Source organism: Corythoichthys intestinalis, chromosome 2 (assembly GCF_030265065.1).
Source record: "Corythoichthys intestinalis isolate RoL2023-P3 chromosome 2, ASM3026506v1, whole genome shotgun sequence".
NCBI lineage: Eukaryota > Metazoa > Chordata > Actinopteri > Syngnathiformes > Syngnathidae > Corythoichthys > Corythoichthys intestinalis.
The window spans coordinates 39,462,501-39,477,882 of NC_080396.1; the positions used below are offsets into that span (position 1 = coordinate 39,462,501).

At 37.6% G+C, this 15,382-nt stretch overlaps 2 protein-coding genes across 4 annotated transcripts in view; one reads left to right on the forward strand and one right to left on the reverse strand.

Moving 5' to 3' along the window:
- Positions 1 to 2,977, reverse strand: part of zgc:171775 (STKc_p38 domain-containing protein) — a 15,888-nt gene extending 12,911 nt beyond the window's left edge. Inside the window, exon 1 of one of the 2 annotated variants that reach the window (XM_057820792.1) lies at positions 2,781 to 2,977. In XM_057820792.1, the coding sequence (XP_057676775.1) occupies positions 2,781 to 2,844 (64 nt within the window). In that variant the 5' untranslated portion in view covers positions 2,845 to 2,977. The remainder of the gene's footprint in view (positions 1 to 2,780) is intronic. The other variant, XM_057820800.1, reaches the window with a different exon arrangement.
- LOC130906423 (plexin-B1-like) overlaps positions 1 to 15,382 on the forward strand; it is a 97,899-nt gene that overhangs the window by 2,896 nt on the left and 79,621 nt on the right. The gene's annotated exons all lie outside the window — the stretch shown is intronic.

The window sequence follows — 15,382 nt, forward strand, 5'->3', positions numbered from 1 at the left end:
ATAGAAATTACAATATTTTGTCCCTCTGCTCTAACTGACTTTGCAGCTAGTTAAAACACTGTGTTTCATGGGCTCCCGTTGTTCCAGCTGTTTGGAAATGGCTGCAGGTAAAACTTTTAAACTGTACGGATACATTTCTCACTGAGATGAGATCTTTTATTGGAGCCACATGTAATGCTTGAAATAAAGGCACAGCAGTGTCATTTCATTTTGGAATGGCAAAGCCTGACTTGGGTATGTGGGTGCAATGGAGACAGCTGCAACATAGTGTAGCTAACCAACTGAAAAGTAAATCAGAGAAAATGGTGACATGGTACAGTGTTCTGTGCTGACATGGTTTCAAAATACAAACATATAGGCTTGTCTACCCTGTACTACTGTGTAATGTCTCACTTTTCACTACTCTTCAAAAAATTGAATAAGACATGTTGGTGAGAAAAATTAGTGGATTTTAAAGTTACCTGTGGAACAACAAGATCATGTGTCCACCACTACTATAGAAAGCATGACCTCTGCAACTAAGATTTCTGTGCCTTGTGGTAAAGTTTATCCCTGATGTACACACTAATTATTGGACTACAACATTGCCAGAAAACAAGACAAAGCAAGCAAGGATGCAAAGTAATACATTTTGTAGTACCACCCTAATGTTGTTGTACCTCTAAACTTTCACTAATGTGGGCCCTTAGTTTTGCCTTCCATGGAGCCAGAATGTGATAATCCAGGTTATTTGGGAAGGATTATGTCTCCTTTGCAACCTTTATAGAGATTCTTGTCGTGACATATGCCAGCCCAAGAGTCTCATCATCCTACTCCTTGCTCTGCTTATTCTCTGGGTGTTTCCAGCTTCCAGACGTTCATAGATAGCTTGCCATCTGCTTGCCGAGGGTCACCTCTATATCACATTACGCACTGTTCACTTATTTAAGGCAATATGAATAAAATTTGTTAATCTTTTTTTATGAGAGTGTCACCTTTGTGGGAGTGTGCGCACGTGTGTAAGAATTAGTGCTGCAATGATTAATTGATTAACTCGAGTAATATGATCCAAAAAAAAAAGATTCAAATTAAATTTTGCTGCTTGGAGTATTCGTTTAATTAAAGTGGCGTTGTAATGGTTTGTTTTGAAAGTGTTTGCATTTAGTTTTGATTGATTTGGGTGGATACACTGCCCTCTAGTGGTGATAGTGAACATAACATATCTAATTTCACATGGCTGAATCCAGATACTCCCTGTTAAGACCAACATAAGCTTAGTTTTTATTAGTGTTAATGTTTTTTTTTATGCATTCGTAATTGAATTTATAGGTATAATTAGCCGTTTTTGTGGGAATATTTGAACCATTTGTTAAGAGCACTGCAGAAAAAGTTTTTATAGCATTTAAGTTAGCAGACTTTTGCTTTTTAAGTTAGCCAGTTGTTCTTTTGTTGTACTTAGATCCTCATTTATTTATTTTAACTAGTTCATTGATTAATAGATGACTAAATAATCAATAGCTGCAGCCCTAGTAAGGATATTACCATTATTGATTAAGCCATTTCAGATACCAAACAAATATTTCAGAAGAATATGACATTTGGCACATTTTTGCAGCACTTTTGATATTATTTTGCTGCTCAGTTGTTAGTAGGTGGCATGCAGGAAGTGGTTTGGTTACCATCTGGACCTTCAACCCCACACCATGTGCACAGCAATAGGTTGAAAGGCACTAAAACTGGCAGCTGGTCATTGAAAAGTGATGCTCTGCAGCTGAGACAACTATATTCGAGGCCTTTCTATGAATCATAAAAGTAAAACTGCGGAAGCCTGAATGCACCAGTCAACTGGCTCTTATAATTTATAGCTGCCAAGTCAGACCGACTGCCACTGAGTAGCACCAACACAATGAAAAATGAGGAGTCCATTGCTTTTGAAAAGAGACACTAAGAAAGCCCTCCCTTGCATCTGTTCAATCTCAGGTGTCACTGAAGGGCATGCAAAATGGGTTTGTGGTTCATACGTTTAGTCAAATGTTCAGTGTGCTTAGCCAGGAAATATATTTGGCCTTTGGGCAATATCTATAGAGAAATTCTGATGATCATGAAGATTTTGAGCAAACTGACATGTGCATTTTATGCAGTTTTGCACTAATCTAGAAATATGTCACATTTTTAAAAGGGCCATGGAAATATCGATTTTTCAAAATATAATTTAAATTATATTACTTACTTTAATTATTTATTAGGGCTGTCAAACGATTAAAATTTTTAATCGAGTTAATTACAGCTTAAAAATTAATTAATCGTAATTAATCGCAATTAATCGCAATTCAAACCATCCATAAAATATGCAATATTTTCCTGTAAATTATATATATATTCTGTAAAATAAATTGTTGGAATGGAAAGATAAGACACAAGATGGATATATATACATTGAACATACGGTACATAAGGACTGTAGTGGGCATTTCAATCTACTGTCATTTAAATCTGTCTATGCTGTCCTCACTCTGAAGCGTCTACTTTTTCCAAAGCTAGACAGCTAGTGAACGACACCTTAATAATTAGACTTCTTCCTTTTTCATATGATTTATTAATAAAATGGCCTCAAACCATTGTCCTCTTTAGACCGTCGTAAAACTACAAAAAAAAAAGTACACAAGCATTGCATTAGCAACAACGTTAGCTTAGCACGCTATACAGGTTCACTAAACATAAACAAAAAGCGTCTCATACAAAAAATATAACCTTTCGCTTACTAACATAATATGTACATTCTTTACAACAACCATACTTACGGACAAATCTTGTCCAAGGATCATATAAGCACAACATTATCAGCCCGAGACGTCTTGCAGACATAATGAACTGGCAAGGAAACAATAAACCATGTCGCAAAGCGACCACAAGAGTTCGCTGTTGGACAGCGCAAAAAGCCTTGCTTTAAAACTTACCAAAAGGCAGAATACTTTCTGAGCGGGACATGTGCGTTAATTGCGTCAAATATTTTAACGTGATTAATTTAAAAAATTAATTACCGCGCGTTAACGCGATAATTTTGACAGCCCTATTATATATATATATATATATATATATATATATATATATATATATATATATATATATATTGAGCTGTCCCGACTAGTAGACGTTGTCGACATTATCGATGACGTAAATGCGTCGACGGACACAACATACCGTCGACGGGTAATGACGGGTTAAAAAAAAAAATTACATGCGGATAAAGTTTAACATGGCGGACGCTCGCCATGTAAGCGGTGAAAGCGGCATAAAGCCAAAAAAGTGGACCAGAATGGCCAGAGCCTGGAATTATTTCAAGGAAAATATGGAGGGTGCCACTGTGTGCCTCTTTGCCAAGCTGAGCTCGCACACCACGTGTTACCGGCACCCCCAAGGGGCCGCTGTTATTTTCAATGTGACCCGCATATTCAGTTGAGCAGAGAGGAAAAAGGTGGGCGAGCGGGAGGGGGCGAGATAGGTGAGAGTTGAGAGAGCGCGCGGGTAGCGCGGAGTTAAGTGGCTGCATTCCCCACGTTTTTGTTTTGGTCAATAAAAGTATCTATAAAAAGCCATCCGACGCCTCTCGGTGTTTTTGTGCACGCCGCCGCCTTCCTGAGGAAGGAAACGGATGAACCGAAGACAACCAACGACAACGGGCCAAGTGAATCGCCGGTCCGCTCCTCACTACGGTGAGGAGTTGAAAGCCCCGCCAATTACCAAGAAGTGCAGAATTGGTAACACGCTGTAGCACGTCGGCTATCAACGAACTTGAAGCGCCGTCACGCAGGTGTAATTTTGGAAGACGAGAAGAAACAACAAGCTAGCGGATCGTAAGTCCATACAACTTTCTAATGATTTTAAAAAAAATTGAAGTTGCCTTTATGTGCGTCGTATCAACATGCATCATTTTTTTCCCCCCACGTACTTCACGTTTTTAATCTACTCTGCTGCTGCTCCCGAAAGCTGTAGATCTGGACATCTCTGTGCACGGCATGTAGATTGTATTTATTAGGATCATGGAAGCTCCATCTTGGGGAACAAAAAAAAAAAAATATATATATATATATATACATACGTATATGGAAACACAGCACTGGCCTGCTTACTATAATCAATGACTGCACTAATGTTAGTTACTTTATAAAGTATTATTATGTATATACGTATAGGAGTATACTCTAAAATTAATACTATATATTAATTTTTGTTACTATGACTATGTTTGCTTTTGATTGAAAATAATTGTGGTAATATTTCAGTATGCCTTCTGCTTTATCTATTATCAGGTTAAAACAAACAAAAGTTGAACAGTTTTTCCCCTCCCCCAAAAATACGGAATGCACACCAGAAAGAGCATCTGAACTCACACAAAGTATTCTGAAATTGATAGTCCGGGACATGAGGCTGATTGCAATTCAATTTAACATTTAGAACAGTATAGACATACCGCAAAAAGAGTAAGAATTGTTTTGACTCCTGTTAAAAAGGTGAGGTCAAAGTGTTTCCGTTTACATTTATTTTGCACTAGTTAATGCCAGCAGCATTTGACCTCATTGTTTGTGATTTATTATTGATATTTATGATTATTATTTATACGTTAATAAAGAATTTAAGTTTGCCAAATTGTTTTTTTGTGAATTAATAAGCTTAAAAAATTCATGATTAAATTAGTAAAAAAAGTAAAATAAATAAAATTATTAATTATTATCATTGTTAATTATTATTTATTAGAAGTAAAAATAGGCGGCTGACTAATCGGGAGAAAATAAGTCGTTTGGGACAGCCCTAATATATGTATGTGTGTATGTATGTATGTATGTATGTATGTACAGTGGGGCAAATAAGTATTTAGTCAACCACAAATTCTGCAAGTTCTCCCACTTAAATATTAGCGAGGCCTGTAATTGTCAACATGGGTAAACCTCAACCATGAGAGACAGAATGTGGAAAAAACCCCAGAAAATTACATTGTTTGATTTTTAAAGAATTTATTTGCAAATCATGGTGGAAAATAAGTATTTGGTCAATACCAAAAGTTCATCTCAATACTGTGTTATGTACCCTTTGTTGGCAATAACGGAGGCCAAACGTTTTCTGTAACTCTTAACAAGCTTTTCACACACTGTTGCTGGTATTTTGGCCCATTCCTCCATGCAGATCTCCTCTAGACCAGTGATGTTTTGGGGCTTTTGTTGGGCAACACGGACTTTCAACTCCCTCCACAGATTTTCTATGGGGTTGAGATCTGGAGACTGGCAAGGCCACTCAAGGACCTTGAAATGCTTTTTACGAAGCCACTCCTTTGTTGCCCTGGCTGTGTGTTTGGGATCATTGTCATGCTGAAAGACCCAGCCACGTCTCATCTTCAGTGCCCTTGCTGATGGAAGGAGAATTTCACTCAAAATCTCTCGATACATGGCCCCATTCATTCTTTCCTTTACACAGATCAGTCGTCCTGGTCCCTTTGCGGAAAAACAGCCCCAAAGCATGATGTTTCCACCCCCATGCTTCACAGTGGGTATGGTGTTCTTCAGATGCAATTCAGTATTCTTTCTCATCCAAACACGAGAACCTGTGTTTCTACCAAAAAGTTCTATTTTAGTTTCATCTGACCATAACACACTCTCCCAGTCCTCTTCTGGATCATCCAAATGCTCTCTAGCGAACTTCAGATGGGCCTGGACGTGTACTTTTTTCAGCAGGGGGACACGTCTGGCAGTGCAGCGTTTGATTCTCTGGCAGTGCATTGTGTTACTGATAGTAGCCTTTGTTACTGTGGTCCGAGCTCTCTGTAGGTCATTCACTAGGTCCCCCCGGTGTAGTTCTGGGATTTTTGCTCACCGTTCTTGTTATCATTTTGACGCCACGGGGTGAGATCTTGCATGGAGCCCCATATCGAGGGAGATTATCAGTGGTCTTGTATGTCTTCCATTTTCTAATAATTGCTTTCACAGTTGATTTCTTTACACCTAGCATTTTACCTATTGCAGATTCAGTCTTCCCAGCCTGGTGCATTTCTACAATTTTGTCTCTAGTGTCCTTCGACAGCTCTTTGGTCTTGGCCATAGTGGAGTCTGGAGTGTGACTGACTGAAGTTGTGGACAGGTGTCTTTTATACCGATAATGAGTTAAAAGAGGTGCCATTAACACAGGTAACGAGTGGAGCCTCGTTAGACCTCATTAGAAGAAGTTAGACCTCTTTGACAGCCAGAAATCTTGCTTGTTTGTAGGTGACCAAATACTTATTTTCCACTCTAATTTGGAAATAAATTCTTTAAAAATCAAACAATCTGATTTTCAGTTTTTTTTCCACATTCTGTCTCTCATGGTTGAGGTTTACCCATGTTGACAAATACAGGCCTCTCTAATCTTTTCAAGTAGGAGAACTTGCACAATTGGTGGTTGATTAAATACTTATTTGCCCCACTGTATGTATGTAAGTATGTATGTATAATCAATAATAATTTTCAATAACCTGCACAAAACAATACATTCTCCGTCCGAAGTTGTCAGCACTTGGTTTACGAAACAAAATTATAGTGATTGATTCTTGTATGAAGAAGAGTTCAGATAACCTATTGAGCTACTAAAACACTTTGTTAAATACTGTTTTTGTTCATTTTAACTAGACTCTACATACAATAATATATATGGAACATCTACAGATATATGCTTTAAAAATTGGACAGGTAAACATCAGACAAATATCGTAGTAATTTAATCCCACCATATTTTTGGACCAACCCTAAATGGAACATCTCAATTGCTGATCCAAATATCTGATACGCCATTATTTTTAACATTAAATGTAATTATTGGAATAATTATTCATATAATAAAAATAATAGCTATTGTTGTTTTTTACGAAGACTGTGGCGGTGTTTTCTCTTGTGAAACACTTAAATTATGTTATCTTTTAGTAACATGGAGAAGTATTTTGAATAGGCCTGAAAGATGTTGGAAAAAACGATCATTGGGATTTTTGGAGGGTTTGCGATATATTGCGATATTAAAACGAGAATAATTTTAACCAGATAATTTAAATAGCTCTGTTTGTGATTGGCCTGAGCAATATTAGAAAAAAAATTAAAGGGATCCACGGTAGGGATGCAACGACACCGTTAAGTCACGGTTTGGTACGATATTCGATACGAGGGACCCGATTTTTGATTCGATTCAATACATTTAATGCTCTGAAACAAAAAATACAAGTGTTATATTTTTTCTGATGTTTTTGTATTCTGCTAACAAGCAAAAATAACATTGCCATCAACATGCATTTTAGTCCATAATATTTATGTGCTGTGCTTACTTCTTACTGATCTGACGAAAGTTTGTATAAAAGTGCTGAAAACAATCTTTACTGTTTGTAAATTGAGGCAGGGCACACTGTTGATTGCTACAGCTAGTAGTCTGAGTCCATCGTTGTCACGTACTGAATTAACAATATTTGCAGCATTATCTATAGTCACTGGTATGGATTGATTTGGCCTGCTTAACTTCCATTCAGTCATGGCAGTTTTTAATTCATAGATGTAGTATATAGACTACATGTCCCATGATCACTCTGGGCTCACGTAGCCAATGGCATGGGACTTGGGGGGGATCTAACGTAGCACATCTAGTTTGCTATATGATGATATCTAGTGTGTGTGTGCGAGTGTTGTCGGCGGCTCGGAGCATTAAAAAAATTAATAAACGCCACAGAAGTCACGTCTGCTCATTACTACACAACACCGGCATATGAGAATCCACTTTCATAAACAGGACCAGTTTGAAGTACAGCGCTCTTAATTTCCCACTCATTGTTCATCATGTAACCGTGAGGTAGCTCCCAGTGTCCCCTGGTATATCCAGTTGTCTGTTGTCAAAGCGAGGTTGTTTGTAGCAGCCAAGTCGGTAACAATGTTGTGGCGGACTTTGTTGTAAATATCCGGGAAGACAGTCCTTGTGAAATATGTACGAGAGGGGATATCAGCAAACCCAAAATGCTGCCACACAGCGGATCTGTATGACGCGGGAAGGTGCTTCGTCAAACTTCTGTCTTTCCTCACTGGCCGTGATTGTAGTGTCTGTTACCTCTGCCACAAACAAATGCAGCGTGCTTCACTCCGCCCTCCATGCAGTTTGGGGGAGGAGAGGAGGAGGGCTCCTCGCAGGGAGGAGCTGTATCAAAGCTTTTCAAGACACAGCCGTCGGTTTTCAATGCACCCCGGCTCCCGGGCATATTAGCGAGCACACGCAAGAAAAAATTCAGAAAATACATTTTGGGAGCTTTTCATTTGCATCGAAAATTTTTGTGTATTGAATCGAAGAGGTTCTGGTTCGAGAGATCTGTTCAATCCTTTCAATTGTAACCCGAAGGGAACATTAATGAGCATGACTCATGACTGCACTGTCTATATTTCACAAAACGGGCAGCAAAAGCAAAATGAAGAGGGAAGACGGGATGAGACGTGATGAGGGTAGGGGAAAAAAACTGTGTTCTGTCAAAATGTGCTACACCGTCAGAACGTCTACAAGAGGCGATTTTGACACCCAAAGTACTACTGTGCGCTATCAGCTTATTTTCTTTAGATGCATACAGACAGAACATACTAAAAGATGCCTTAAGAAAAGGCAGGATTCATGATCTGTACACTTGATACTTTTATGAAGTCAAACAAAAGTTTACATGTTTAAAAAAACAAAAAAACAATTGCATGTCCTGCGATGTGACTATTGCGCATGTGCACATTGCGATGACGATGTTAAAACGATTGTTTTAACATATTGATATTGTGCAGGCCTAATTTTGAAGCACATAGGGCAAATATTCTGGGAGTATTTCTCTACATTATTTTCAACTCTGTAATCAGCTGTGCTGGCAAAATGTTCGCATACTGCCAGCCTAAATGAGCTTGGTGGGTCAGCATTTTCAGTTCAGAAAATGTTCAGTTCAGTTTCAGAAAAGGTCCTGATAAACAGATTGACCAGTTGAAGTGGTGTATGTCCATGTCCACTGTGAGAATGTACATGTCAGATCTGGATATTAAAAGTATTTTGGGCGTTAACCCATCAGCCCTTGCAGCAGCTGGTGGTCTAGCGTGGTACATTCTTCTCTTCTGGGTGTTTGTGCTACAGAGAGGTGTGGGAGTCAAGAATGTGCTTTTGCTGGAGCACTACTGTGGCCACAGGCATCGCTGGTTAGATAAGGAAATCATGAACCCATATTTTCTTAACCTATCCATAACACTTAGGAAAAATGACCTTCAAATAGTTCATTGAGATATACACACTACTGTATCTACTTCCTAGATTGGATGTGGGGTTTTAATTAAGTCTGTGGGGGTGTTTGGCCGACTGTCACATTGGCAGCCTAATGAATGCTTCTTTTCATGAACGGCAGGCTTTTATCCACTGTACTTACAACCAAATCCCCAATAACCCCTCATGTTGACTGTTCACATAAGACAACAGGGAAAATTACTCACAGATGTATAGTGCACACAGTCATTGTTTACACTTTGTCAAATTTCTTTAACTTTTTTTGAGGGACACTTCAGTCATTTTGATTTTGTTTCTGAATACAGTGGTACCTCAAGATAGGACATTAATTTGTTCCAGAGTGGGTGCCGTATCATGATTCCCCCCCCCCCCCCCCCCATATAATGAACTGTGTTTTACATGTAAATTGCCTATTTCGTTCCAAGCTCGATTTAAAACACCAAATTAAATTTTATAATAAGGGTAAAACCAGATTGAAATAAGAGCCAAATAAATTTGAATCATTCAATATACCTAACATTAACCATGAATACCTTTCATGAAGTTGATAACAGAATGTAATACCCCCCCAAAAAGAAAGTAAATACCGTATTGGCCCGAATATAAGACAGCGCTGATTATAAGACGACCCCTTCTTTTTCAAGACTCAAGTTTGGAAAAAAAACATTTTGAACACCAAATTAATTTTTCTACAGAAAATAATTACAGTACATCTGAAACATGATTATAACAATATATTTGAGAGAAAAGGCATGTTATTTTGCCTCATTCAAATCTCAATATCTGAGCATTTAAATATATAGACTAAAGTACAATCACATTCGTAAATGAATGGCTTCTGGTTTTTGAAATGTAAATAAACCAATCTATTGTGATAACACAACAAAATTACAATAACTGCATTAACCATCAAAGTGAGGTCTTACTGTAACTGTAGTCTTGAAACAAATCTGAATAAGGAAAAACATTGCAATAAAATAATGCAAACTGGTTAAACTTGAAAGTAGCTGAGATCTGTCATGACAAAACATCGCTTCAATGATATCTTGTGCCATCTAGGGTCGTGAATGGGTATAATGTAATACCGCAAATATAAGACGACCCCCACTTTTTCAGTCTTATTTCAATGCAAAAAACACCGTCTTATATTCAGGCCAATACAGTACAAAAATGTGTAACCTTATCTTTATTTTGCCGCAAGCAGATTAGACCACGTAGTGCTTTAGACTTCAGCACGCGAAAAAGAACGCATTTACGCACGCATAGAAGAACGTATTTATGCACGTGAAGAACTTATAGCCAAGCCACTCATAGTCCAGTGAATGAGAAAGCTCAAGTCTCAGGCGCCTTTTGATGCTTGTCAAACATAATCGTAAACATGAAGCAAGTTCTGTAATTGTTATAGATGATGTGCGGACGCTAGCTAATGCATGCTGACCGTTTGTATAGGTGTTATAGCTGTATTAGCAGCTAATTATAATCACTGATTTATGTTACTGTGAATATTTCTGTCTCTGAGGACCAGACTGATTTATTTCATTTTCAATTTCACTCTGCAATGCGTTGGTCGCAGGAACAGCTCAATAAAGGCAGCAAAACACACAAACTTCTGGCATCATCCTTTCGGAGTTTAGCTCACTGTCTAGTTTAGACTCACCACCAACATCTTAGTGAGGACAGTACAGGCGCAATGGCGTACCGCAAGCAACACGTCACTTCCGTTCATTAATATTCATGACATTCGCTACTCTTGCTAAGTAGGGACAAGCCACCGTTTGTCCCTAATAGGAAATGAATGGAAATCGTGTACGAAGGAGATGTTTACAGAGCTAAACCTACCAATTCTCTCCGAAAATGATGTGCCAGGTGCCAAATTCACTGGCAAAGATGTGTAAGAACATAAAAATGTTCAGTTAAAGAGATGGCTTGAGTGTCGAAGGCTGAAAAAGACGAAAAAAACGAGCCGACCTAAGCATAGCTTTAGCTTTTTTTATCGACGCGACTGACAATGACATTCTCCTGTTTCAACAAGCTATCGTTTACCATCAGCCCTGACTTTCTTATATATCCTCTGGTTGTCCTACGTCTCTTACCGTTCTTGGGGGTAATTTAGTTAGCTTTGTGTAGCGATCGCAGATGCTACTCAGTGACAGCCAACGCTTTTAAAACTTTTAATTTTTTCATTGATAACACATCTTAATTCTATAATTTATTCACACTTCCCCCTTACTAAATTTGTTTATATATATATATATATATATATATATATATATATATATATATATATATATATATATATATATATATAACAGAAACGGTAACAGTGGCAGTCAGATACCATTGTAATTCTTTTCAGGTCATTCATTGTCAGACAGAAGCAGTACGGCACAACGTTACGCTAAAAAAATAAGTTAAAAAAAATAAAAATGGCTTACCTCTTTGTCCTCTGAAAGACCATTCCAACCCAACATAATGTTTACTGCATATGAAATGTGAATGGATTCACCGAGCTGGTGTTAAAGTCCACGCAAGTTGATTCGGTCTTCACATTTTTTCCTCCCGAGTTTTTGGTTTCCAGAAACGTATGAAGAAAACATCCTTCATGTGTTGTAATGTCTAGAGTCGTTTCTACAAGTTCCGAAAAAAGCAATGCGTGATCGGCATGTTCGTTTTTGAAAGATTACCGGAGAAAAGTAGCTCAAATTACGATGTGTCTATGCGAGGGCGGGTCTATAATGTCCCACTTCGGCTTTACTTCCGCTCTACGATGCGACGTCACGGTCTAAAAATAGCCTGCGTGCGGTACGCCATTATGGTGCATCTTTAAAAAATTTTATGAGCGGGAATAACGTATCTTTAATAGTGCCTCAGCAAAAAAGCTTTGAAAAACTTTTCGTAAAATGAAATTTTCATATAAGTATGTATCGTGATTTTCAGGTATCACTGTATTCATTTCTTCCCCTCGCCCAATCAAACAATTTATTAATTTTGATTTCGAATGGACAGTCCCTTGGTTTTGCAGACCTTTCCGGTAGTGGGCTTTCCTTATTTTTTTTCACAGATGGTATGACTATTACATCCTCTCTTTAGAAATGTATCCCTTTTGTATTTGTTGATATGCATTGTTAGAATAAAATCACATTTTGGTTTCATTAAATCAGCAAGATAAACCGCCGTTCGTATTTGAATTTAATGCAACATGGGAAAGATTAAACCTTAGTAATGTAATCCACTTTTAAAAAATCTAATCTGTTTACAGCAGAACAGAAGAAAGAGTAAGAGGAGGGTGTGGTTCTATTATACAGAAGCAGCCCCTCAGGCCCAACATGCATTTGCTTTTCCCCCAGCTCCTATCCGTTTACCCAATTTTCTTGAGCGCCTCAGTTTGGACAATAACCTAAACTCTTGAAACAAAACTCCTGAAAATTTTAATTTTCATTATACACCACATAAAATATTTTCACAAGCAAATTTTCATGTAAATCACACATGGGTAACTGGTGCACGGCAGGCAGCATGCTGCCCCTTCATTGTCTTATCTGATGTTTCACAAGATTGTTGAAAATATCCAGATTGCTATGGGGAATAATGCACCCTTGCGTTCTCCACAATTGAATTTGCTTTTTCTAACAGTAATCCAGTATGGAATATAACCATAATCAAGTGCAATCCATAGTGCTCAGCGTCTGTTCTTTAGGCCCTTTAGTCATTTGCCTGTGCAAGCTCAGTTGCCCAAGCCAGGAACGTAAACCTGCTTCCCCTAAGCCTTTGGCCCTAATACGCACTGACAAACCCCAGGACAGTTGCTTTTGCAGAACTATGTCAGCTATTAAACTCTCTCACTGCTGGAGAAATCATTTATTATTATTATTATTACTATTATTTTATTTTTTTTATCAAGAACTACATTCATTGCATTTTTATGGCATGGCGGTAAAGGCAGCTGCCAGTCATATTTATTGCAGTAACCAAATGACTCTGAACAGTAACTATAACTCTACCAAGCATCACCAGTAGTCAGTTTAATCAATATAATTTGCACAATTGGCAAGATAAATTCTTGGAAATTGATTGATCAAGCAAACCCAGCACAACTGCTTTATTCTCCTGTCAGTATATCGAATGGATTTGGGATTACGTGTTATACACATATAAAGCAGGTCTTCAGGCTATTGCTAAATCTTCTCCACGCAAAACTTACTTTGGGGTCTGCAGGTGCTCACTATCATGAAGAGATTCATTTGATCTGTATGTTTATTAGCAGCAAAGGGGATTTAAGCATGTCAATCTTGATGTGAGATTGATTGAGTGTGGGTGTGAGTACAACCATCAGATCTCCTTAGGCTACCTAGGACAAAAGAATGAGTCGGAATCTTCACCCCTCAGGGCCACATCTGTCTTGAATCCTTGTTAAACCGTGTTCTTGGCGTCACCGGTGGTTCGGTTCAAGTAGCACCGTATTGGTTTTAGGGTGTTTTTATGTAGGCATAAACATTGCTGTAGTTAAAAGACTTGTTCGTTCTTCCACTTCCTGTAGAATATAATGACTAGGACTTTTTTTTTTCCACAACTTGGACTAATGGTGGCTATTTATCAATTAGAGTTGTTTTATGATTCTTGACCATTTCTTTGTTTCCCCCCCCCCCTTTTTGAGGGGATTATTGTGGAGTTGACATTGGAGAATCATCTTGCGCTGTACCTTTTTGATCCTATGATGTTGGCGGGATAAAGCCCTCCTAAGTCTCCCACTGATTAATAAGAAAGCTGTGGAAAGTAATAAGGCTGGCGATTAGACTATAAAACCTCCAGGCTGCCTGCCACCCAGTATGAAATCAACACACTCATGTTTTTTCAGGGTTTTCTAGTATCTTAGCCATGACCTTAATTGAAAATTCCAGCAAAAACCTTGAAGCTATATTTAATTTTTTTTTTTTTTTTTTTTTTAGTGGAGCTGCAGCTATTGAACATATCTCTAATCAGTGATTCAAATTGAATAATTGGATACTTGCATTAAAGCTTATTAAAAAACCGTTACAATTATTTTTTTATTATCTGGTTGTTGATTATTTGGTATTGCTGAGTGATTAAACAAACCCAAATAAACAACAATTAAGCAATGTCACAAGAGGAAGCTACCGTATGTTCTAATAACCATCGCTTTTGAAAGAGCTACTTTTTGGGTGGTGATAAATGTTAGCATATTGCTACTTACTGGTTTGATATACATTTATAATACTGCTTTAGGTTAATGTAATGTACATACCATTTGCAGGTTATTCATACGATGGCTTAAAATAATGAATATTTTTTGTAAAACATTACACAGGCTATCAGTTTCCCCTTAAATGTATTATGATTCAATTACTGATTGGTCCCATAAAAACTGAGAAAATAGGCAGGAATTTTGATAGTTTTCTAAAGATGTTTGCAATAATTTTAGTTTTATTAAATAAAAAGATAATTAGCCATTGCATTCATTGGGAATTACAGAAATTATAAAATATATACCGTTGGGAGGTTGAAATAAGAGGATTTTGGAAAGTTTTGCGTTCAACAAATAACAGTTAAGTAATTAATCAAAACACTTGGCCAGTTTGTTAATGGTGTAGTTGTCGACAAAAAAAACCCTAATCTAATAAAAATTCACAAGGAGGCGACTCATATTTCAGCAAGCAAGGAGCAAATATTGTATTAGTACAGTTCAATACTGAATGAAATGATTATTTTACACAAAGCTCAGATTGATCATTTAAAGTGTATATGACATGACAAAAAAAATCTTAAATAACATTATTATTGGCGTTAAGATCATATTTTGAGACGATTCAACTATATACAGAACAACAATTTGGCAAAGCGCAGATGACAAGAAACGTGTCTTTAAATCTGCCAGTTAGCTCCTCCTCTCCTTATAGCGTTCTGGCGCCTCCTTCTTGGTGATGACATCAGAGAATGAGCGAATTCAGCTGATTTAGCATTCAGCCCAATGGAGGACGAAGCGTTTTTCAGTGATTCTGGTTCAAGTGTGGATTTTTTTAACAATATTGTCGTTTCAGAGGAAGTATGTGACATACAGTCATATATGTTTGAGTCGTATTTGGAGGAGGAGGAA